We start from the raw sequence: 25,651 nt of genomic DNA on the forward strand, positions 1-25,651 counted from the left end.
CCTATGGAATATGAGGAAAACTTTAATCTGATTGGTGACATGGTTGAGGATGCTTTTGGTGTGAACTTGACCTATGATCAACCTGAAGATTTTGGTAGGGAAGAGTTGCCGAATGAGGAAGCGCAGAAATTTTATCATTCGTTGAATGAGATGAATACGCCGTTGTTTGATGGATCGTCTAACTCAAAGTTATCAATGTGTGTGAGATTATTGGCCTCCAAGTCAAATTGGAATGTTCCTTATCAGTGTTTGGAATTCTTCGTAAAAATGATGTTGGACTCAACTGCAATGAAAGACAACTTGCCTACAACGTTTTATGAAGCAAAGAATTTGGTGTCGAAGTTGGGCTTAAGTGTAAAAAAGATTGATTGTTGCATTAATGGTTGTATGTTGTTTTACGACAATGAGTTTGGTACTCAAGATGGATTGTTGGAGGAATGTAAGTTTTGTATGAGTCCAAGATATAAAGTTCGCAGTAGAGCCGTTAACAATAATCAAGACCGTGTAGCAGTAAAGTCCATGTTTTATCTTCTGATAATACCAAGGTTAAAAAGAATGTTTGCTTCAATGCACAGTGCAATTCAAATGACATGGCATCACACAAATAAAACAAGTCCAGGCACAATGCCGCATCCATATGATGGCGAGGCATGGAAGCACTTTGATCGAATACATCCTGATTTTGCCGCAGAACCTAGAAATGTTAGGCTTGGATTATGCTCAGATGGTTTTACTCCTTATGTTCAAGCGTCGGGAAGTATGTATTCTTGTTGGCCAGTTATTGTAACCCCTTACAACCTCCCTCCTGAGATGTGCATGACAAAACCATACATGTTTTTGACGTGCGTCATTCCAGGACCTTCGAGTCCAAAAACAGGAATTGATGTGTATTTACAACCTTTAATTGATGATTTGAAGAGATTATGGATTGGAGAATGAACTTATGATGTATCACGTAAACAAAACTTTACAATGCGAGCTTCCTTGATGTTGACCATCAACGACTTTCCAGCATATGGCATGTTGTCTGGTTGGGGTACGCATGGAAAAATGGGTTGTCCGCATTACATGGGATACAACAAAGGGTTCACGTTGGCTGAAGGTGGGAAAAGCTTGTGGTTTGACTGTCACCGCAGATTTCTACAACGAAATCACTCCTATAGAAGAAACATGACTAACTTTAAAAAAGATGTACGAGTGAAAGATTTGCCTCCGCTCGAATGCCACCATGGGCTATATGGGAACAAGTTATTGAGCTACCAAAATTTACAGATACTAGCAAAGCATGCCGGATTGAAGGATATGGAGTCACGCACAATTGGTCAAAAAGAAGTATATTTTGGGATCTCACGCACCCCACATCCCACACATGTACCAGCACGTGAGGTTGATGAGGATGTTGATGAGGCAATTGATGAGATAGATGGAGCTGATCTTCGTGGGAGGGATGATCCCGATGAGATTCATGTCATTGACGGTAGATTTTGGATTTGGCCCGAAGGAAGTAAGTAAGTTTCCTATTTAAAAACTTTTATAGTATCTATACATTTTCATTTTTTGTATAAATTTATATTTAACATTTTCATTTTTTGTTTTAGTTTTGCGCCGAGTCGGACTGCTGCTAGGATTGTTAATTATATAATTCAGCAGATGTATAAATCATCTTTTAAGAGCTATGGCGATGTCAAAAATATAGATGAATGGTTTAAAATGTTTAAGGTATTATTATTTATTGTTATTTATTTAAGTTGTGCATTTAATTTATTTTTTTAGTTATTGTTATTTAAATGAAATTCTAATTATAATTACTTAACTTTTTATTTTAATGTCATACAACATTGCAGGTGAAATGTGTGTGGGATCCGTTGAATGAAAAAATGGTTAAAAAGGTTTTCAATACCAGATGCTCTAAAAGAATGTCTCATATGCTGCGGCGAATAAGGGAGAATTATGAGCGTCACGACATCCATCCTAGCTGGATAGGCGAGGAGGTTTTCCAGGAGCTTGTTACATATTGGAGCACTCCATAATTCCTGGCTAAATCAGAAACTTTTAAGAAGATGAGGGCATCTGAAAAGGGGGGTTGTGTCAATACAGTTGGAAGTATTAGTACCGCGGAGCATGCCCGACGATTGGTAAAAATTTAAAAAATTTAAGTTACATCTTTTTCATAATATATTTTACTAATTATTTTTAATTTTATTATTTAGGCTAAGGAGTTAGGGAGAAAACCATTGATGCCTGAGTTGCTTTCGAGGATCCGGACAAGGAGATCGGGAGGTTTTGTCGACGAGCGCAAGAGATTGTATCTTGTAAGTAATGAAATTTATGTTATTTATTTTTTTTAATTTAATAAAAAATTTGTAACGTTATTTTCACGTGGCCACCTATAAATTGTTGCGTGAATTTCATGTGGCAATTGATAAATTGCCACGTGAAAATCACGTGGCAAATCATAAGTTGTGGCGTGAAAATCACGTGGCAACTTTGTAATATATTCTAATTTAGTATAGTATGTACATATTTATTTAGTATAATTAAATATGCATGTAAATATTTAACTTAAATTTTTTTATTGAATATGTGTGCAGGATGATTATGATAGATTACTTGCAATTTTTCTGTAAAATAATCCTCAATACATGCCAGTAGAGAGGAGGCCGCTTAACGCTGATGTTGATCACTATATTTGGTGTGAGGTTATTAAAGAAAAATGGCCTAATGGTTGCTTTTTTGGGGTTGGAAATTTGGCGTCCAGCTATAGAGCTGGTGATCGCAATCTGTTTCAAAGAATTATAGATAGAGAGGGTGGATCGCGTCAACCAAATCTGACACGGGAACAAGCTGAAACAGTAAGAAAATTGGCGAGACGCGAAAATGAGGCCCTGAGGTAGCAACAAGAACAGCAGATGGAGATGATGCGGAAGACGCAATATGATATGCAGCAACAACATGCGCGACAGATAGAGGACATTCTGAAGAAGCAATCTGAGATGGAGGAGCAGATGAGACGATTTATGCAAGGTGGTGGGAATTAACGTAATGTTCCTAATCTAGAGCCGGAGGATGACGGAGTGGATGATGATTTTAATCCTGATAATTATTTTCCGAATGATAATGATGCCTCATAAAAACATTTTGTATTTCATTTGTTTTAAATTTATATTTATGCAACTTATTTTACATTTTAATTCATTAAAATATTAGTTTTAAAATTTTAGTTTTATTTAATTGAATTTATTATATAAAATTTATTATATGAATTTATTTTATAAAGTTTTGTTATATAAATTTTATTATATAAATTTTATTTTATAAATTTTATCATATAAATTTTATTATATAAATTTTATTATATATAAATTTTATTATATAAATTAATTAATTTATTATATAAAAATACAATTATACCTGCGTTATTTAATTTTTAAATAAAAAAGCATACAATGTAGCGACGTGAGACCAACGTCGCTAATAAAGTCAATTTCACAGTCTCCCACACCTGCCACACCTGCTCTGCGTGCAGGGACATGTTCCCCATATAAATTTATTGCGACGTGGGAATCACGTCGCAACCTTCTGACGTGTTTTCCACGCCGCTACTGCTTTGCCACACGTGCTCATGCGACATAGCAGCCCACGTCGCTATAGTTTGATTGTGACGTGATTTTTAATGTTGCGGCGTGGCATCCACGTCGCTTTAGAGCATTTTTTTAGTGGAAGTAGGACATTAAAATTAAGATCAGCATGCTTCTTTTTTAATTTTTAAATGAAAAAAATTATATTTGTCACTATAATAAATAATACATTGTATAATAAAGCTTTCATCTCTGTCAACAAAATATAGCGTTCATCTCTGTCAACAAAATATATGGGATAATAAAGTTCAATTTCAAAAAATAATATAACAGAAATGTTATTATTACATAGGATAAAAACTAGTAGACAAATTGAAAATAATATATCAAAAAAGAGAGAAAATAAGGCAAAATTAGATTAACCGACATACTTAACAATTAATTTTTTTTAAAACAATCAAACAATAAAACTTAAAAAGAAAATTAAAAAAGTATATAATTAAAATTAAAAGAGGACCTTATTGAATTTTTTATCAACAATTAGATTTAATTAATATTTTTTATTTGAAAATTCCATATAAAGAGAACTTTATTGAATTTTTTCTATTACAATTAATATTCAAAACTTCTCTAAAAAGATATTCTTACCTAAAATATTTTTATTGGGATTATTAAATTTTTATTAAAATATTGTTAAAAAATTTGTCACTATCATACTTAATTTTATTTACGATATTATCATAAAATATAATACAAATGTATTTTGTATTTTTGTTTAAAATTTAAATCATATAAATAATAAATATTTAATTCACATTATATTTTAAGATTAAAATATTTGTTTTATTTTAAGAATTGTGATAGTCAATTATATTATTTTGAAAAATTATTCAACATAAAATATTTTTATCATGATTTTTTTATTTTTTAATTAATATACAAATATATAATGTTATTTTATAAAAAAGAAAAATTATTAAATTAATAAAACTACATATTAATTAAAATTATTAATATAACTATAATAAAAATATACAGTAGTATTAAATATCTTGATTATTATATGGTTATATTAGTTTTTAAACTAATATATAATTATATTAATGATTTTGATTAATATAAAGTTGTATTAATTTTTTTGTTTGAATACTACGATGTATAGTAGTAGAATATATTTTTATGGACTTAATATAGAGTTATATTAAGGATTTAAATTAAAATGTTTCTTTTTTATACAATGATAATAAATATAATTTAACTATAAAATAACAAAACACTACCAATGAAATTAGTTTTTGTTAAAAATATCTAAAATTAATCTAATAAAAAATATTTGTTGCATATTAAGAATAATGATGACCAAATATATTATATTTATTGTTATTGAATAAAAAAATATGAATGAATATATTATTTTAAAACCGGTAATATAATTATATATTTATAATCTAAAAAAATATATTCATAGGTTTTAATTGATGTATTAATTAATTTTTATATTAAATAATAATAAATATTTGTATATTGATTAAAAAATAAAAAATACATTCTATAAAATTATTTTATTTTAAAAAATTTATAAAAAGAATTTAGTTAATTATCATTTTTCTTAAAATATAAAATGAATTAAATTTTGGCATAGATTAAATAAGTTATAAAGAAAGAAAACCACGAAAAGAGAAATTAATCTATTTCATTAATTTCAATTGATAAAAAATTTATGATTGTAATTAATTATTGTCGTTTTTCACGTAGTTCTCACTGGATATATAAATAAAATAGTTAAATCCACTTGTTTTTATTAAGGTCTATTTTAGTCTTCATTAACTACAAAATAGTTAAATGCACCTTAAGGTGCATGTTGCTAAAACACAAAAGAAAAGAAAACAAAAAAGAAAAGCTCAAAAAGCAACAAAACAAAAAAAGAAAAGAAAAAAAAAGAAAGGTTGAAAGAAAGCAGACACATCATCCCCTAAGCTCAAATACACTTGAGTGCAGTAAACAAGGAGAGGTAGCTGGCAATCCAACCATCCCCTAAGCTCAAATACATTTGAGTGCAGTGGCGGAGCCAGATAAATTTTTTTGGGATGGATTATAAATAAAATGTAAATTTTTTGGGATGGATTATAAATAAAATGTAAATAAAATGTTTTGGGATGGATTATAAATAAAATGTAAATAGAATTTTAAATAAAACAGTTAAGTTAAAATATATTTAAAGTTAATTATAAGAAAATGAATTACATGACTTAAAAGTTCCTTAAAATAATGATCGACGCGTTCCGAATGACTTGAAAGGATAATTTTCTAAATGAATTTGATATGGATCTCATTTTAGATAAGCTCTTTGTATTACATCCACTTCATTTAGTGGATATTGCCAAATTGGAGAAGACTTTTCAAGATTGCGTTCCAAAGAATTTTCAAAATTGCTCTTCAATTGTTGGATTCTAAAGAACTATTTCAGATTCGGACGTCGGAATTATAGTTTCTTCATCTCTCTCTTATCTTTCAATTCCAGATGTTTTCCTCTTGTAAAAAGAATCAATTTTCCTATTTTACCTGAGAAATTATAAACTCCAACTAAATTAGAAATTACCTAAAAAAACTTATAAATTAAATGAGTCAATTGTAGTTTACCTAAGACCAATTGAAAAATTATAAACTAATCAATTGATATTCATCTAGCATATTAAACCATTACACAATATATATCTGATAAAAACAGAAGAAATTAAGATTGATAAAAAAATCAAACTAATGCAATAATGATGTGTTACAAGAATGAAAAATCAACCTGTAAAGCAAATCGCATGCCTTATCATTGTAAACAAAAAACAAACTCTTCCAAGAGCTTATGTAGTAATAAATAAACATGTGAACAAACATGCAATGGCATAATTTTATGAAGCAAATAGCATGCCTTATCATTGTAAACAAAAGACAAACTCTCACAGGATTATTTCATTTCACCAACATAAATCATGTAAAAAAATTGAAGAAAGCCTTATCATTGTAAACAAAAGACAAACTCTCACAGTATTATTCCATTCCACCAACAGAAATCATGTAAAAAAATTGAAGAAAGTAGATAGTAGAATAAAATGAAAAGTCCCAAAATAAAGAAGGAACACCGAACACCTTTTCACATTAGGATTCAATTTCCGATTCCGGTGGTAGCAATCGCGACCGCAACGACGAGAACAATCTGAGACTGAGTTTGTGAATCTGAGATGAAGATGAATGGTATCGGTGGTGGAAAACACAACAGTACCAGTGAGAACAAACTTTTTCCGTACTCGTAGAAGATGAAGAAGTATGTTCCTTCCAGTTCCAATTTCGACGGTAGAAAACGCATATGAGAAAGGAAAGGTAGAAGGTTTTTACCTTCTCAGTATTAACCTAACCGTGAATGAGAAAGAAAAATTAAGAGATAAGTTTTGATTTTAATTAGGGGCATTTTAGTATTTTCCATTATATAAAAAAATAGAGGGGTGGTCGTGGCCTTCCCCTATCCCTTCCCAGCTCCGCCACTGCTTGAGTGTGTCACTCTCCTAATCTGACTAGGAAATGGCAGAACTTGTAGCATTGGAATAGATCTACTTTAACGCCAAGCTAATTATCAAGTGCATCCAGTTATCAATAGTCAAACTTTCGTGAAAACAATAATTTTGTTACATAATTTGCAGTGGCGGAGGCAGAAATTTTAGGGAACCTGGGAAAAAATTTTACACTCTGTTTTTACTAATTTTACACCTTCTTTCTACTAATTTTGTTCTTGATTTTGTCTAAAAATTTTGCCCTTGATTTTGTACAAAAATTTAATACCATATTTTTACTAATTTTGCCTTAATTTTGTCTAAAAATTACTAATTTTGCCTCTGGTGTTGTCTAAAAATCGACTATTAAGTGAAAAATATACAACAATAGGAGGGATTGAGTCCGGGCGCGTGCCCGGGTTCGCTGGGCTGTAGTTCCGCCCATGACAATTTGCATATAACCTTAAAAGTTGTATGTGATTGTCAGGGCCGCCGGACAAATGTTGAGGCCTAAGGCCAAATTTTAACCAAGGCTTTTACTTTTGAAATAATTCCCCACTAGATTACTCACTTCACACCTTTTTAGACATAATTCCAAATTATCCATTTACTTTTGAAATAATTCCCCACAAACAAAAAAAATCATCCATCAAGACTTCCATGGAATATTTAATGAGGTCTAAAAATATTTCCATCATACATCTTTTAAATATTCCCAGAGCATTATATAATCCAAATGTCATTCTTCTAAAAAAAAAGGTTTCGTAAGGACATGTAAAAAATAATTTGGTCTTCGGGTGCTATGGAAATTCGGTTGCATCCTGAATAGCCATCAAGAAAGCAATAATATTTGATCGTACCTGATCAGATGCATCTTCGTGGTCTGCAATGAATTGGGCTTGTGTGAACTGGGGGGTGTACCTGCAAGGTACTCCGATGACAAAGTGAGAAGAGAGAGCAATCAGAGTGCAAGTACAAGGTAAGAGTGAGAATGAATGAAGTTACCTGACCCTCTAGTGAAATAGGGTATTTATAGTCCCCAGCACTGGGCTAAACTATCCATCTTGGACTAGATGCCCAAGCCCAAAAATGCAAACAAAAGCAATTGAAAATATCCTGGCATCCAACATTTGATTTTCCCCAAAATTCAGTGATTCGAAGATCCTAACATTTTATTTTCACTAACAAATTAATTTTTACTTTAATATTTTGTGTAAACAATGTAATATTATGGGTAAACAATGTAGTTTGTAAACAAATTAATTTATTAATATTCTGTGTAAACAATGTAACGAGTTTTTTTAAAAATAAAACAATCTATCTTACCCATCGATTTTATTGATAAACTGAGAGGTATGATGTGCTATTTTTGAAAATAATAAAAGTGCAGAAGTTAGGGTTCGAACCCATGTGCAGATAATTTTATCCTCCGATTTTTAAAACACCGATGGATAAAGTGGCAGCTTTTAATGACGTCCTTCGTTATCTCGCTGCTGTAGCTAAGATTAAATGCATTTCGCGTCTGAGATGAAATGTATTTTTTTATAATAATGTTGATTGACATACTGTTTGAGAGAAACTCCAAGTTGACACCGTCAAATTACTGCCAATTTCATCTAAAGATCAAGTTGTTGATTTCTTTATTAAACCTCTCCATCCTCAACCAATGCACATTCTTCTCTCTTTTATTTTATAGGCAATGAGATATCAATAATACTCACCCAAAATTACAGCATTATCCGACTAGAAAGTCAATCGGCCAATGGCTCCACAAATTAAATTTACATATTACATTACTGGAGGGGGGATATCATACACAATAATTCTTAGCCTAATCACATGGTCCATATATACAAGTTAGTTATAACCAACTTGTTACTCGTTATAAGTTAAATTTGTTAGAGAATGTTATATTCAAGTTCCTCATTCACAATACCTACAATAGAGACTATGAATCTCTATATAAACAAATTAATGGTTCAATGATCAATAATGAAGATTCTCATTTATCCATATTAGTTTTCAAAATTAACATTAGTATTCTTGTTCATAGATTCATAGTCAGTCTAAAACTCATCATCATAGTTATGTTGATTTTCATGTTCATGAAAATCATAGAAATTAATGATCTTCTTTTGGTCCTCCTGGTTACTTATTTTACACTTTTTTCTACAATCACTTTAAACACTGAGAGAAATATAAACCAATTCCCTTTTATTATAAAATAACTTAGGTTTGACATATGATATACCCTTCACAACAGAAGAAAATCCCTCTCAACACAAAATATCTCCCTACACCATTTTTAACTCTAGGCAACAAAACAATATACAACGGCTTAAAAATTATAGTCTAAAATGGTATAGAGCCGGTTTTTTATGCATTGACAAATTTTCAAATTTGAGTAAAACTCTGTTGGCTATTCACTTTCAGCTTCGGTTTTTATAGTGTCTTATAACATAACCGTTGGTACCCAATAAACACTCGCCTTTAATATTCCCACCATACAGTTTTTTTAATCCCTCGCAAAATAATTTTCAAAAATTTTGAATTTTTCTCCAAATTCTTACTAGGGGTAACTTGTGTAAAAAAGTTTATTCTTTTAAAAAAACACCGCTAGGGGTAACTTGTGTGAAAATGTTTATTTTAAATTAGGTAAATTACCCGTGAGTTGCACAGGTGTAATTAAAATATATAGATTAAATATTTTATAAAAATATATATAGTTTAATATAGTGATTGAATATGTTTTAAAATATACTAAAAATATTATATTTAATTTTTATCTATTTAAAATTAAGAATAGAATTTAGAAGTATGAGAATTTTTATTGTTTTAACTTATAAATTTGATTATTTTTAAATTTGGTATATCAAATTTGATCCTTAAAGAGAAATCATGTAATATTTTAATATATTTTATCTAAAATCCTATATTTTGTATTTATATTATAATTTTTATTATTAATAACTTTTTTTTTTATTAAAGTTGTTATTTTAGTAGTTCTTCCCTACATAATATATGAGATGATAGTGAGTAGACTATGTTTAAGAAAATTTTATAAAATAATTCCGATTTATAATGTATATTAACAAAAGCAATTTATAGTATTAATTTCAAATTTCTTTTTTAGACCATATATTTATCAAATATTATAATGCATTTTATTTTCTATTATGAATAAACTTTAGTCTTTTATTATATTGTAGTTAGATAGTTTGGCATTGAACCGAAAGAATGATATTTTTTTGTTTATTGAAATGTAAAAATATGTTATATTTATTGATTTTATGGGAAAAACAAATATAATATTTTGTGATTATTTTTTTTTTAAGCAAGAATTTTATATATAGGAGAACTAAGGGTTCTCCAACCTTGATACACATAAAAGACACCTTGATATTACAAACCAATTAAACTTACGACATAAAAGACACCGGGTCTTTGTTAAACTCGTAAAAACTATAATTAAAATGTGCAAAAGACCATCTCCATATCAAAATCTTACCAATTAAACTTACGACATAAAAGACACCGGGTCTTTGTTAAACTCGTAAAAAGTATAATTAAAATGTGCAAAAGACCATCTCCATATCAAAATCTTGATATTTCAAATCATGTTAGTAACATTTCAAACCTCATTCCTAAAGAAAAACCATTTCTTGTCAACCAAATAATTCAAGAAGTGGCTAACCAAACCACCACCCCAATTCGCCTTCTTTAATTCTTTTGACACGGCCCATCGAATGCCATTCCATAAAAAACGGGATACATTCTTCCATATTCCAACCCGGAAAATCCAACCACTTAGCAATCTCTTTCCAAACAAATTTAATCACATTGCATTTGAAGAAAATATGGTCCCTATCTTCCAAATGCATATCACAAAAAACACACTTTAAATTAGAAGAAGTTATGTTAATACCTCTATACACCAATTGATCTTTTGTGAGAAGCCTATTCGCAAAAAGCCTCCAATCGAAGCTTTTAATCCTAAAAGACACCTCCATCTTTCAAATTAACTCCAAAGCATCATCCCACCTATTGTGATTCATTACTTGATTTTAGTAGGATATTTATACATAAATAATTTATTCTCTCTATGATTGTATATAAGACATTGTGAAAATATTAGTTAACAACTACATGTTTCAATTAACAAATAATAATTTAGATCCACCGTCTTACTTTTTTCGAATTAAAGGTTACAATGTCTAAAATACTTATATTTTTTTAGTATATAATATGTAAGGTTAATTACACAAATTCTTGTTATATCTACTTACATATATAAATTATGTAGACTTTTATTTGTAAGAAATTATACATTTTATTGTATAAATCATTTTATCTTTTAAAATAATTTATTTTATAACAAAAATAAATTAAATAATTTAAATTACTTAGGAGTCATTATAATTCTAATATCATTAGTATTCTCGTTCTTAACACAAAAACATGGAAGGATATGAGGTAAAAGAAACTTAAGCAATAAACCTTTATAAAATTATTCAAAAAAAAACTTAAGCAACGAAGCTTTATACAATTATTCCAAAATATCTAAAAAAATTTGTTTGTTGTTAATCCACATGTTAAACTGAAAAGAAAAAACAATAACGAATTTTTTTTATAGTAGCATTAAGATAAAAACAATCCTTTACTACCTCCAACAAACGACATGATCATTAGATCTTCTAAATGAAAATACACCAAAGGCTACCTTTTCATCATGTTCTATGTTCAGCACCTACTTCAGAGTTCTTCAAACATCTATGATTAACTGTTTGGTTGAAGAGAAGTACACAACTATTAATTTTATAATTTACTCATTAAAATTCATATAAAGGCAAACAGAAGAAAAAAACATACCTACCTTATTGAAGAAGCTTCACAATAGTGTTGTTTATATATAATATAAGAATCGTTAAACTATTTTCTACAACTTTCATATATAATTAATATTAGAATCATCAAACTATTTTCTGTAACACAATCCATTTCAAAAGAGTAATTCAAAATTATGATGTCGAAGATCAAAAGAAAATGAATAAGGAATATAAATCATAAAAGCGATGAATTTTTTTCGCATATGAATCGACCTTCCAATAAATATCTCTTATAAATCTTCAAAACCTTGACATTGCAAAGAAAAACAAAAAGAATATTATACAAAATAAAGTCTAAAGTGTTTTTTTTTTAAGAAAGTGAAGATGGCTCAGAATCACATATTTATATATACAATAAAAATCATGGATGAAAAATTAACAATTAATGAAAATAATAAATAATCAATTTATTAATTAAAATTTTACATTAATGTATAATTTAGTGAATGGTCACATATAAATAATAATTAATAAAAGGTTTAAGTTATAAATTTATTTCCAATTAAAGGAATAAGTTATAAATTTATTTCCAATTAATAAAATAATAATTAAACAATTTGTTAATTAATTTTTTTATCAATGTTATAAGTTAGTGAATAGTCACATATAAATGATAATATAAAAATAGTATGTTAAAGGTTTATGTAATAAATTTATTTAAATATAAATAAAAATTTATTATTATTATCAGACATGCTATTAATATTAGAGTTGTTACACATTTATTATTAAAATTTATTAAGTTACAATATTCATATCTAATAAAATTGAATGAGAATAAAAATTGTATGTGAATAAAATTTAAAATACGTATATATTTATTTCTTTGAATTTTAAAATATTAATAAAGAGGTATAAATTTAACTTATATGCTTGATTTTATATAAAGTATTGAAAAATTTAGAAATTTTTGTTTAAATTGACATTTAAAAAATTGATCTAATATATATATATATATATATATATATATATATATATATTAATAAAATTTAATATATTATTGTGAGCTAGCATAAGTATATATACCTTCTAAAACCACAAACCAAAATAAATGACTATATCTTCCAAATAAATATTATTGCAAATACCTTCTAAAAGCACAAACCACAAATTGATCTTATGCATACAATTTATTCTTGTGAGCTAGCATAAAAATATAAACATAAAATATATATAAACATATATAAACAAAAATCAATATATTAAATAAATATATGGAGTGAAAAAAGAGAAAAGTAAATTTTGAGAGTTACAAAATATTAAATAATAAAATATTATTATTATTATATTAAATAAAGGTATGGAGTGAAAAAAGAGAAAATAAAATTTTAAATATTATGAAAACTTTTGTATCATGAAAATGCTAGCAATTATAATTGTGGCATTGATCCATGTCATGAACGATTTGACAAATTGATGAAGTACCAAGTCTTCTGCACCTATGCTATTTTTGTTATATATATATATATATATATATATATATATATATATATATATATATATATATATATATATATATATATATATATATATATATATATATATATAATAGGAATATATTTGAGAGTTACAAATTATTAATAGTATTGTTAAAATATTGTATTATTATTATTATTTATATTATATTATTATTATTATTATATATTTTTTTAATATAGGGTCAATTTAGTAAATGACACATTAGGGTTTTTGTTAAGAAAGACTATTATGATGACACATGGCTATGGAATGATTATCATGATGACACGTGGCTAGGGTTGCCATCATGACAACCTTCCATTTATATATACTAGTAGTTTGCCCGTGCGATGCACGGGTAAGTTTGTATAATTTGTTCTTAATAATTTGTTAATCATATTTTTAATTTAAAAAAGTATTAATTGTAAGAAAATAAGTATAACATAGATTGAAAAAGGGAAAATCATGCGAGTAAGATGAAAAGAATATTACCGTAGTTTTATTATGATATAATGTGATTTTTTTAATGAAATGAAAACAAAATATAAGAGAAAATGAAGATATGACCTTAAAATAGTCTCAACCTAACATTCAAAAGTTTAATTCTTATGCTAGCATGAAGAAATATATAGCGGTGGGATAATAGTAAAAAATCTACGATGAAGTTGAAAGAGATCTTTATCATCTCATGCAAGTGCTCTTGAATAACATTCATTTTTTTTAATCTATAAATTTTGTAACTATAAAAATAATAATGTTAAATGAATGAGTGATAAAAAACTAAGAAAATAATAGGAAAAAAACATGAGATAACTACAGTGACTAATCCCTCGGATGGATGAGAATTTTATTAGATGACAAAACATTCAAAAAAAAAATGAAAATTGTTTCGTTGTTATGATTGAATGCGAACCTAAGACCTCAGACTAAGGTGAAAGAGATCATTATCATCTCAAATTTGTACCTATAAAAAATCTTAAGGTAAAATGAATGAGTGGAAAAAAACTAAGAGAAAATAATAGAAAAAAACATGAGATAACTACAAAGACTAATCCCATCAATGAGAATTCTAATAGATGACAAAACTTTCAAAAAAATGAACATTGTTTTGTGGTTATGACTGAATTCGAACCTAAGACCTCATAATATGGTGAAAGAGATCATTATCATCTCTTTTAAGTGCTCTTGAATATAACATTCATATTTTAATCCACTATTTTTCATAAGTCATCTTGTTTTTTAAATTGTCATCAAAATGTGTATCTACAAAAATCATAATAAAAAATTAGCAAACAAAAATAAAATCAAAAAACATAAAAAATGTGAACCCGAATAATTAAGATAGTATACAATAGTAAAGAATTACAAATGAGCCAATAACAATAACAATAAAAGAATGAGGAGATGAAAATATTACTCTAATTATTTATTTACTATTATAATAAATGGATTGAATGCCAATTATTTAGGCACTAAGATCATTAATGGAGCAGTGACCAATTAACCGTTACTAAAAAATAATAATACTCCTTTAAATAAAATATTGATGGCTTGGTATAACTTCACATGAGATATAACTTTTCCAAAAATAACTATAATATGAAAGATATAGTAATATGATAGTTATTACTATAATATTATTGTTTAATAGACCTAATAATATGAGTTTTGGATGATTAATAAAGCTAGTGGATTATATAGGAATTAAAAAATTAAAAAATATTATATAAAAATTAAAAAATGTTTTTATTTTATATTATTAAAGTATTAAAATAAAATGTTTGTAAACTTTAAACTGTCATATCAGTTAATCTATAGTTTTATTTTAAAATTATTATTTTATAATATTTTTCTACTTCAATTCTTAAATATATATTTTTTGTTATCTTGTTAGATGAATTTTATATATTTTTCATATATTTATAATAATTATTAATATAGTTTCAATTTATTAAATTATATATATATATATATATATATATATATATAAAATTTAATATTAATATTATTATTATTATTATTAAGTGAATATCATATTGAGTAACATATTTGTAATGAAATTATTTTTTTAAAAAAATAAATTTCGTACAAATGAATGTAATAATAACAATAATAATATCTTAGAAATGAGAATATATTAGGATTAAAAATATATGTATTTATGTCCAAAAAATGTCATAGACTTCCAGAGCAGCCATGATATCTTGTACTCCAGATTCAGGTGAAAAAATAGTTATATTTATGTTATTCAATACAAAAATGAGGAAGAAAAGTAGAATAACGAACTAACAAAAAAAATCATAAAAAAGAGGAGTTTTCAATTATTCAAATATATGGCTATAGACATGAACTAACTCGAGTTATTTTATTTCAAATATTTAAACTTTCGTTTTTATTATCTATCATAAATTAGTTATATTCATTTTTTTAATATTTATTTTTAGATATTTGGATATTATACTTATAATTAGAGTTTTTATTAATAATTATTAATGTAAAATCAATTTTTAAAAAAGTAGAATTATGATTGATATTAGAGTGACATGTGTCAAAGGTTGCCAAGAGTTGTTATCATGATGACACATGGCTAGGGTTGCCATCATGACAACCTTGCATTTATATATAAGATTAAGATTAAGATTTAGATAAGATTAAGATAAAATACACTCCGAGGGATAAATCATAAAACTCTATGCATAGTGATTTTCTTTTTTTTGCGAGGGGTGGCATAAACTTCTGGCGCCTAAAGCTCGTATTTATTGTAGTATTTCTTTGTCTATTAATTTGAACAACATCAATTTCAACAAAGTTAGTAATGCTATTAATTTTCATAATTTAGTGGGGAAAAAATTCTATTGCGGAACAAATGTAACGAAATTTTTTTAATTAAACTAGTAACAAACCCGTGCGTCCGCACGGGTTCTGGTATGGGACGCGCATTTGTTTCAGATGTATATTTTTTTAATAGAAAAATGTCGGGTATCCGTTAAAAAATAATAATTGAATGTATATAAATATGTCTGGTACCCGTGAAAAAATAATAATTGAATGTATAAAAAATGTTGTGAAAAAAATAATAATTGAATGCATAGAAAAATTTTCGGTACCAGTGAAAAAATAATAATTGAATTTTTAGAAAAATGGCTCGTACCCGTAAAAAAATAATAATTGAATCAATAGAAAAATGTCGGGTACCAGTGAAAAAAAATAATAATTGAACGTTTCGAAATATGTCTGGTACCCGTGAAAAAATAATAATTGAATGTATAGAAAAATGTCTGGTACCTGTGAAAAAAATAATAATTGAATGTTTATAAATATGTCTGGTACCCGTGAAAAAAGAATAATTGAATATATAGAAAAATGTCTGGTACCCGTGAAAATATAATAATTGAATGTTTAGAAAAATGTCTGGTACCCGTGAAAAAAAATAATTGAATGTATAAAAAAATGTTTGGTACCCGTAAAAAAAAATTAAATGTATAGAAAAATATCTGGTACCCGTAAAAACATTTAGATCAATAGGAGTAGAGGAATATATATTGAAATGAGGTTAAATTGAGACGGTCCTATCATTCGTATATTAGGTAATTCGACAAGGCTAGGTTGTTGGTGATATACAATTGTTATTATAAAATCACTTATAACTTGAAATATTTAAAAAGAAATATTTATCAAATCGCCAACATGATAAATTTAATATGTCTATTAAATATAAATATTTACAAATATGACTAATAATTATAAATATTTACAAATATCACTAATGATTATAAATATTTATAATATTTTGTTATTTAAATAAAAAAGATATTGTGGTGATAGTGTCTCGTGAAAATAGTGAGTTTATGCTAATTATAAATATTTATAATATTTTGTTAAAAAAAATATTTAAAATATTTTGTTGATTAAATTAAAACAGGTATTGCGGTGATAGTGTCCCGTTAAAACTTCTTAGACGAATAGTTTTCAGTTTTAATTGTTATATAAGTTATTTAAATACAATTACTAAATAAGTTACTATATAATTTAATAACAAATATCACTTAATAACAAATATCACTTATAACTATAAATATTTACAAATATTTGGTTGGTTAAAATAAATAAAAAAACGTATTGTGGTGATAAAAAGTGATAAATATTTACTTGATATAAAATGTATTGAAATGCCTTAAATATATACTCATAGCCTTTATTAAGTATTGATAAAAAGTGTAAATGAAAAATAGTGAGATGTAAGTATTAATGTTGAATATTATTACTATGTACTTTGCTCGTCACTATTTTTGTTCTTACTTACAGACATGCTGTTTTCTTGTTCTCTTCCATGTTCTTTTATTATTATCAATAAATTTACTTTACTCACATGGTTTTTATTTTACTTGTATCAAAGGTTCTAGCAGATACCACTTATAAATTAAGTTACTGGTCTCAAGTAGTAGAAAAATAGAGTTATGGTCATTTTACAAAGTAAAATCAGCTAAGTATCCTAGAGACCAAGTAGCTCACTTATTCCTATAAGTCTCAAATTATATGTGTTGCAAATTGCTCAAAGCCTTCAAAGCGGCGTTCTTCACGTTGTGTAACCAGAACAGATATAAGGTCCACGGCAGTTGCTTTTAATTGGCGTGATAACATTATGAAATTCGGGTCATGATCCACCTATTCCATCTCTAGATTAGAAAAATGGAAGCAACTCAACATCTTCAAAGACAAATAGGCAGTATGAAGCATATGTTGACACTTAGAAGGCATGTGATTGAGAAATGGTACATGCTTTCATTGAATCTGATCTTAAACACATGTTGTAAATAGGAAAATGGTTGCAGCATATAAATCTTAAACTTTTTTCAGATTAGAATAAAACATACTCTCTCCGTCTTATAAAAAGTATTACAATTGTACTTTTTTGTCACTTTAGAATACCGAGGGATAAATCATAAAACTCTATGCATAGTGATTTTCTTTTTTTTTGCGAGGGGTGGCATAAACTTCTGGCGCCTAAAGCTCGTATTTATTGTAGTATTTCTTTGTCTATTAATTTGAACAACATCAATTTCAACAAAGTTAGTAATGCTATTAATTTTCATAATTTAGTGGGGAAAAAATTCTATTGCGGAACAAATGTAACGAAATTTTTTTTAATTAAATATTACATAGTAATAAGGAAAGAGAGATTGACAAAGAAATGTTAACTGCAACAAAATAAAACAAAAAAAAGGACAAGTAGTAACCAAATGGTGTTATTATTAACTAAACGGCATTACCAAAAAAGTAATGCAAACCCCGACATACTATAATGATTTATTGTCCATGGCTCCAAAGTTGTTCATCGTACACATGATTGAAGTATTGATTTTCACACCAGACAGATAATAATGTAGTTTCTTCATTTGGAGGGACATATGAATTGTCTACCATATATGGTTCTGTCCAGAAACTATCACTGAAAACATCCACGTATGCATCCATAAAAGGAAGCTTTGCTGCAGTATCCATTGTTATGGAAGAGAATCCACTTGAAGATGGGGTTGAAGACAATGTATTTGTAATATTTGGAACAATATTGTTTTCTAATGCTCCTTCAAGTTTATTGGCTTCTTCCATTGCAGGGTGATTATTTGAATTTGAAGCTTTGGCTTTTTCTGTTTCATGTTTAGTGTCAGACTTATTATTCTTTATAAAACGCTTTTTCAAGTTGGTGTGCCAATGATTCTTTATCTCGTTATCTGTTCTCCCCGGTAAATTTGCTGCAATCACTCTCCATCTGTAATGTAAAATTTGTTTCATCATCATACAAAAAGCCCTAGCACAATATATAGGAAATAAATAAGTCTGAGTCGGATTAATTATTTGTGATAACATTTGTGTAGAGATTATTTGTATTTTGCTGGTTATCACTTTTATTATTATTATTATTATTATTATTATTATTATTATTATTATTATTATTATTATTATTATTATTATTATTATTATTATTATTATTATTATTATTATTATTATTATTATTATTATTATTTTTTATTAAAATAAAATTTATCTTTAAAAAAATAAAATAGTCATTTAAGTCATAGTCTTTTTTTTTCTTTTTTATTATAAAGTCAAAGTCTTTCTAATGGTTTAGGGTTACATCTCTTAAATATATAAATAAATGATGAATGGTTTAATAGGGAAAATTTGATAGGAGATATCTCAACGGATTTTGAATCAAGCTTTGATATTATGTTAAGAAATGTGATTAGAATTGATTCAATTTTATAAAATTGATTTATAAAATAAAGATTGTCTGCATATGTTCAAATCATATATTGTGCAATCTGAAGTTAAATTACACATAAATATAAATTAATTTGATAGTGCATTAATTAATTAATTAATAGATAAATTTATAATGAGACATTAAGTGTAATAACTGCATATGACATTTGCATATAATTAAAACTATTGGAACTGGTTCAATGTGAAATTTATTATTATTTTTTAGTTGAGATTAATTATTATGCAATGTCAGTGTGTTGTGTAATATTGGATAGATCATGTGTGTTGTGTACGACGGAAGACGACTCTATGACGCATTTGTTTGATAATTGCGTTATTACGGATGTCTGTCTTTGGTGGAGCTGAAAAACTACTTTCACAATTGGTCCAAAGTTGGTAACAGTTTTTTCAGAATAACCGTAGCGGTGGTGTGGCTTACAACTGTTTGGTGTTTATGGTTTAATAGGAACGGCGTTATTTCAATTTCATTGAATGCAAGACAGCTTGGTATTGGATGTCATCCTACTGTAATATTTTGTTTGACCATAACTTTTCTTATTGGAACATCAATTCCCTCCTTTGCAATAGAGGGTGATTAGTTTGTTTTTGGGAGGAGTACCCCTTATACTCCCTTTTATTGGATAGTCTATTAAAAAAAAGTGTCAGTGTATAATATTTTACACGATCAGTGTATCACAATCATTCACGAGTAATATTTTATATGTGATTAAAGAAAAAGTCAAATATTTATAAAACTTTAACGATTATGATTTATTGAAGGTGTAAAATTTCTTTACACTTTCAATGTATTTCAATTAAGAATACGTGTGATCAACACATTAAAAATTAAAATAATTTTATTTTAATAATATATTCTTTATTTTAAATTCTTAAAAAGTTAAGAGTGTCTCGGAGTCATTTGTATTATCACCCTTATCTTTTTTATCTATAATACCTTAACTAGTTATAATCATTGAAGTCTCTCGAATGTAATGTTATTTGTCACTTGAAATAAGTAGCACCTTAACTATGTTATTTTTTTCCCTTTAGCACTGTGTTGTGTTTGTTATTAAAAATACCTGGGCTTGTGGCTAGATGTAGAAGGTGGTAGTGCATTTACATGTTAATGATACCTATTACCCAGTTTTTCATGAAGCTTGATGATAGTCTCTTCTTCTTGTTGAGTAAAGTTCCCTCTTTTGAGATCTGGTCTTAAATAGTTCAACCACCTTAGTCTACAACTCTTTCCACACCTTTCAAGACCTGAAAACATTATTCCAAAACAACACATAAACAAGAAGAAAAAAATCGACCGACACACATGATTAAATAACTATTTATATATACCTGCAAATTTAGGTAGTTGTCGCCAATTCCAGCAGCCATATCTAGTTACATAAGCAATTAACTTGTTGTCTTCTTCAGGAGTCCACTTGCCTTTTCTCAATCCATTTTTCTCACCACATGTGTTTCTCACCATATTCTCTTACTACTATTAATTCTTTTTTTAATGGCCTTCTTAGTATGAGTGTGTGTTGCATGTGGTATCCTATATATTAAGAAATTGCAAATTTTTTTGTCTAGTATCTTAAAGTTTGTTTGCATTTTGATTAATAATGTACTAACCAACAATTTATTGTCCTTTTTACATTTTTTATTAAGTTACTAATAAATTATGGATTACTAGCTATTTAAGAAAAAACCACAAATTTTTTTGGCTTTTGAAGATTTTTTCATTTTAACCCCCTCAATCAAATTAGTAAGCAAATCATATAAAATAAGGAGTCAAAATGGAAAAATTTAAAAAGCCAAGGAGAAGTATGGGTATTTTTTATAGTAGAATTTTTCAAATTTGCCTAAATTTAGAGAAAAATAGTTATTAACTTAAAAACTATCAATTAAAAATTCAAAATAGTTTTTCATTTAAATTTATCATTTTATTTTTAGTTAAATTTTTTTTTAGTTTGGTAATAGTCCTCCAATTTTTAGTATAAATATATTTTCTTTATTTAAAATTCAGTTGACATACATACATACATGTGTGTGTATATATATATATATATATATATATATATATATATATATATATATATATATATATATATATATATATAAATATATATATATATATATATATATATAAATATATATATATATATATATATATATATATATATATATATATATATATATATATATATATATATAATCTAATTAAAAATTGTCTCACTTAAAATTTAAATTTAATTTTTCAAAGAATCACTTTAAATAAAATTTGTTAATAAGTTGAGATAAATGACTTTGGTTTTAGATTAAAATTGTAGTACACACTGACATAGACATGTATAACGCCCCGGATTTTCATCCGAGATATGACTTAGAAATTATTAAATACTTCTTTAAACAAAAATAAAGTGGTTTAAAAAAATGTAATCCATTCAACATCAATCCAATTCCTAAGTGAAAAATCATCGCGTTTCTAATTCCATGGAAAATACTAAATAAATAATTTCAAAGAGTAATGCGGTCGGTTTAATTACAACATAATGCTTTTAAAAAAACCCATTCTTTCCCGCGATCACGCATTAGTCAAACATCAATCACTTTGAATTTCCACATCAGTACCTACAATGTTGTTGTAAGGGTCAGTTACCCATGTCAAACTAAACTAAACAAGAATTAAAAATCAACCAAATACAATTATACATATCATGTCAAAGAGAACTAAATAAAAGGAAGGTCCACCAAAGTTGTTAATATCGCACGGTAACTATGACATAATATACATAGAGTAATTAACTCAAGATTAACAACCACAAATAATTAAATGCAAAATATGAATGTTCTTAAACTATATGATCCGGATATTTCAGCCCGCCACTAAGGCACCACAAAGAATTCATCTCATATCAATGAGAAAAATAACCCGCCACTAAGGCACCACACAGAAATGCACATGATATGTCATATATGATGAAAAATATAATCACCCGCCACTAAGGCATCCACACAGAAATCTCTACCCGCCATTAAGGCAATCACACAGAACTCCATCACTAAGACAACCACAAAGTCAAACAATATTTATCTCACATAAATTTGATAACGCACGAGCTATAAAAACTCACATATATTAGATAAAACACATTGTACCAGTTTTACAACGTAATAGTTACGAGATCCACATACCTACACGCATTTAAATAAGATACTGGTTCATTACTACGTCATTTTATTTTCAATTATTTAAACCTCTCAAACATTACAACATGCATAAAATATTTAACTAATTCCTAATTCCGATCTAGTTTAGAATTGCATGAGAAAAAGCCCTTACCTTAACGTGTGTCCCTCTGAATTGAAAATAGCCCTACGATATGATTACTCCAACAACAACTTTAAAAAGCACTCTCAGGAACGATACCGGAACAAAATTGAAGAATTATTGATGTTACAAAGCTTACCGGCGATTAGAAAATATTTTCTGAGATTTTTGATTCTGTAAGGGTTTGTACGTGAAGCCCAGGAGAGTTTAAAGATGGGAGTTGAGAGAAAGTGGGAAAACTGAATAACTACACGTAGGAAAATAGTCGAAGAACTAGTCAACTTAATTATAGGAATGGAAGAAATTACTTAACCTAATTACCATTATTTATTATTATTATAATTATTATAAAAATTTAATAACTAAATCATACTTTTATAAACCCCCACGTTTCATTCTTTTTACTCTTTCTTTTTTTTTTATTTTTTTTTATTTTTTTTTAACTCCACCTCACCACTCTTATGATTATATAAAATATATTTATTTAAAATATTAACATTAAAATTATTTAACTATAACAATAATAGAATCATATATATATATATATATATATATATATATATATATATATATATATATATATATATATATATATATAACAATATTTATTATTAAATATAATCAATATATTTATAAAATTAACTAAATAAAGAAGGTATAAAAATAAATCAATAAAATAATTTTAATTTTTCTAAGTTATCAGAATAATTATACTAGGGGATGAAAACAAATAATTAAAATAGATTGATAATAATAATTAATTAAAATATAACTATACACATAAAATAAATTATTTACAAAATAAAATTAGTAAAACGATAAATCTATTGCATATAAAATATCGGGATGTTACATTGTTACCCCCTTAAAATAGTTTCGTCCTCGAAACTAAAAATTCTAAAATATTTGAATATAACTTCTTCAACACATAAAGTCAAGCGATAATAAAATCAATATTTATATAATGCAAAATTAAAATATTATACCACATAAATAAAATAGTTATAATAAAATATAAGTCTTAGACTTTACATTCTTACTTCCTATATATCCTCAAAATTAGAAGGTTGAGTTAAATCAAGAAAACATTTGAAAAAACCTCCCGTAGAATTATTCAACTCCTTTTATATAAATACACAATTGAAAACTATAATTTTTTTTTGGTATAAATTTATGCAACTATTCATTTAAGTTCTTAACACTAATCAAATAATATACTGTCACACTTTTCCTAAATATATACTTCAAGTAAACTAAAGTATTTTTTTTTTCATTAAAATTAAAATTACAGATTCTAAAATATGAAAACAAGTACTCAATAATAAACATTTTTATATTTACAATTATAAAACAAACACAATAACAAACACATAGATTACAAAATTACAAATCAAAGCATATTATGACTACAAATAAATAACTATTGATCCTTCTAGTAATAACGAGAAAAGCAATAGCAAGTCTAAAAATAAGGATATCAAAACATTCACATATAATTCAAAGCAAACGTCACACACACTCGTCCCACCCCAAAATATTTGTCCGAGGATTATTGCTCTGATACCAATTATAACGCCCCGGATTTTCATCCGAGATATGACTTAGAAATTATTAAATACTTCTTTAAACAAAAATAAAGTGGTTTAAAAAAATGTAATCCATTCAACATCAATCCAATTCCTAAGTGAAAAATCATCGCGTTTCTAATTCCATGGAAAATACTAAATAAATAATTTCAAAGAGTAATGCGGTCGGTTTAATTACAACATAATGCTTTTAAAAAAACCCATTCTTTCCCGCGATCACGCATTAGTCAAACATCAATCACTTTGAATTTCCACATCAGTACCTACAATGTTGTTGTAAGGGTCAGTTACCCATGTCAAACTAAACTAAACAAGAATTAAAAATCAACCAAATACAATTATACATATCATGTCAAAGAGAACTAAATAAAAGGAAGGTCCACCAAAGTTGTTAATATCGCACGGTAACTATGACATAATATACATAGAGTAATTAACTCAAGATTAACAACCACAAATAATTAAATGCAAAATATGAATGTTCTTAAACTATATGATCCGGATATTTCAGCCCGCCACTAAGGCACCACAAAGAATTCATCTCATATCAATGAGAAAAATAACCCGCCACTAAGGCACCACACAGAAATGCACATGATATGTCATATATGATGAAAAATATAATCACCCGCCACTAAGGCATCCACACAGAAATCTCTACCCGCCATTAAGGCAATCACACAGAACTCCATCACTAAGACAACCACAAAGTCAAACAATATTTATCTCACATAAATTTGATAACGCACGAGCTATAAAAACTCACATATATTAGATAAAACACATTGTACGAGTTTTACAACGTAATAGTTACGAGATCCACATACCTACACGCATTTAAATAAGATACTGGTTCATTACTACGTCATTTTATTTTCAATTATTTAAACCTCTCAAACATTACAACATGCATAAAATATTTAACTAATTCCTAATTCCGATCTAGTTTAGAATTGCATGAGAAAAAGCCCTTACCTTAACGTGTGTCCCTCTGAATTGAAAATAGCCCTACGAT

General features: G+C 27.0%; 1 protein-coding gene across 1 annotated transcript; it reads right to left on the minus strand.

Annotated features, from left to right (window-relative positions):
- Positions 1-18,768: 18,768 nt before the first annotated feature.
- Positions 18,769-21,205, minus strand: LOC131630247 (transcription factor MYB14-like). Its single transcript, XM_058901041.1, has 3 exons — positions 21,073-21,205; positions 20,859-20,988; positions 18,769-19,231 (listed from the first exon to the last, which is right to left on the minus strand). The coding sequence occupies exons 1-3, from the start codon at positions 21,203-21,205 to the stop codon at positions 18,769-18,771; spliced, it is 726 nt and encodes a 241-aa protein (XP_058757024.1).
- Positions 21,206-25,651: the final 4,446 nt, after the last annotated feature.

The sequence above is a fragment of the Vicia villosa genome, unplaced genomic scaffold (genome assembly GCF_029867415.1).
Source record: "Vicia villosa cultivar HV-30 ecotype Madison, WI unplaced genomic scaffold, Vvil1.0 ctg.000664F_1_1, whole genome shotgun sequence".
Classification (NCBI taxonomy): domain Eukaryota; kingdom Viridiplantae; phylum Streptophyta; class Magnoliopsida; order Fabales; family Fabaceae; genus Vicia; species Vicia villosa.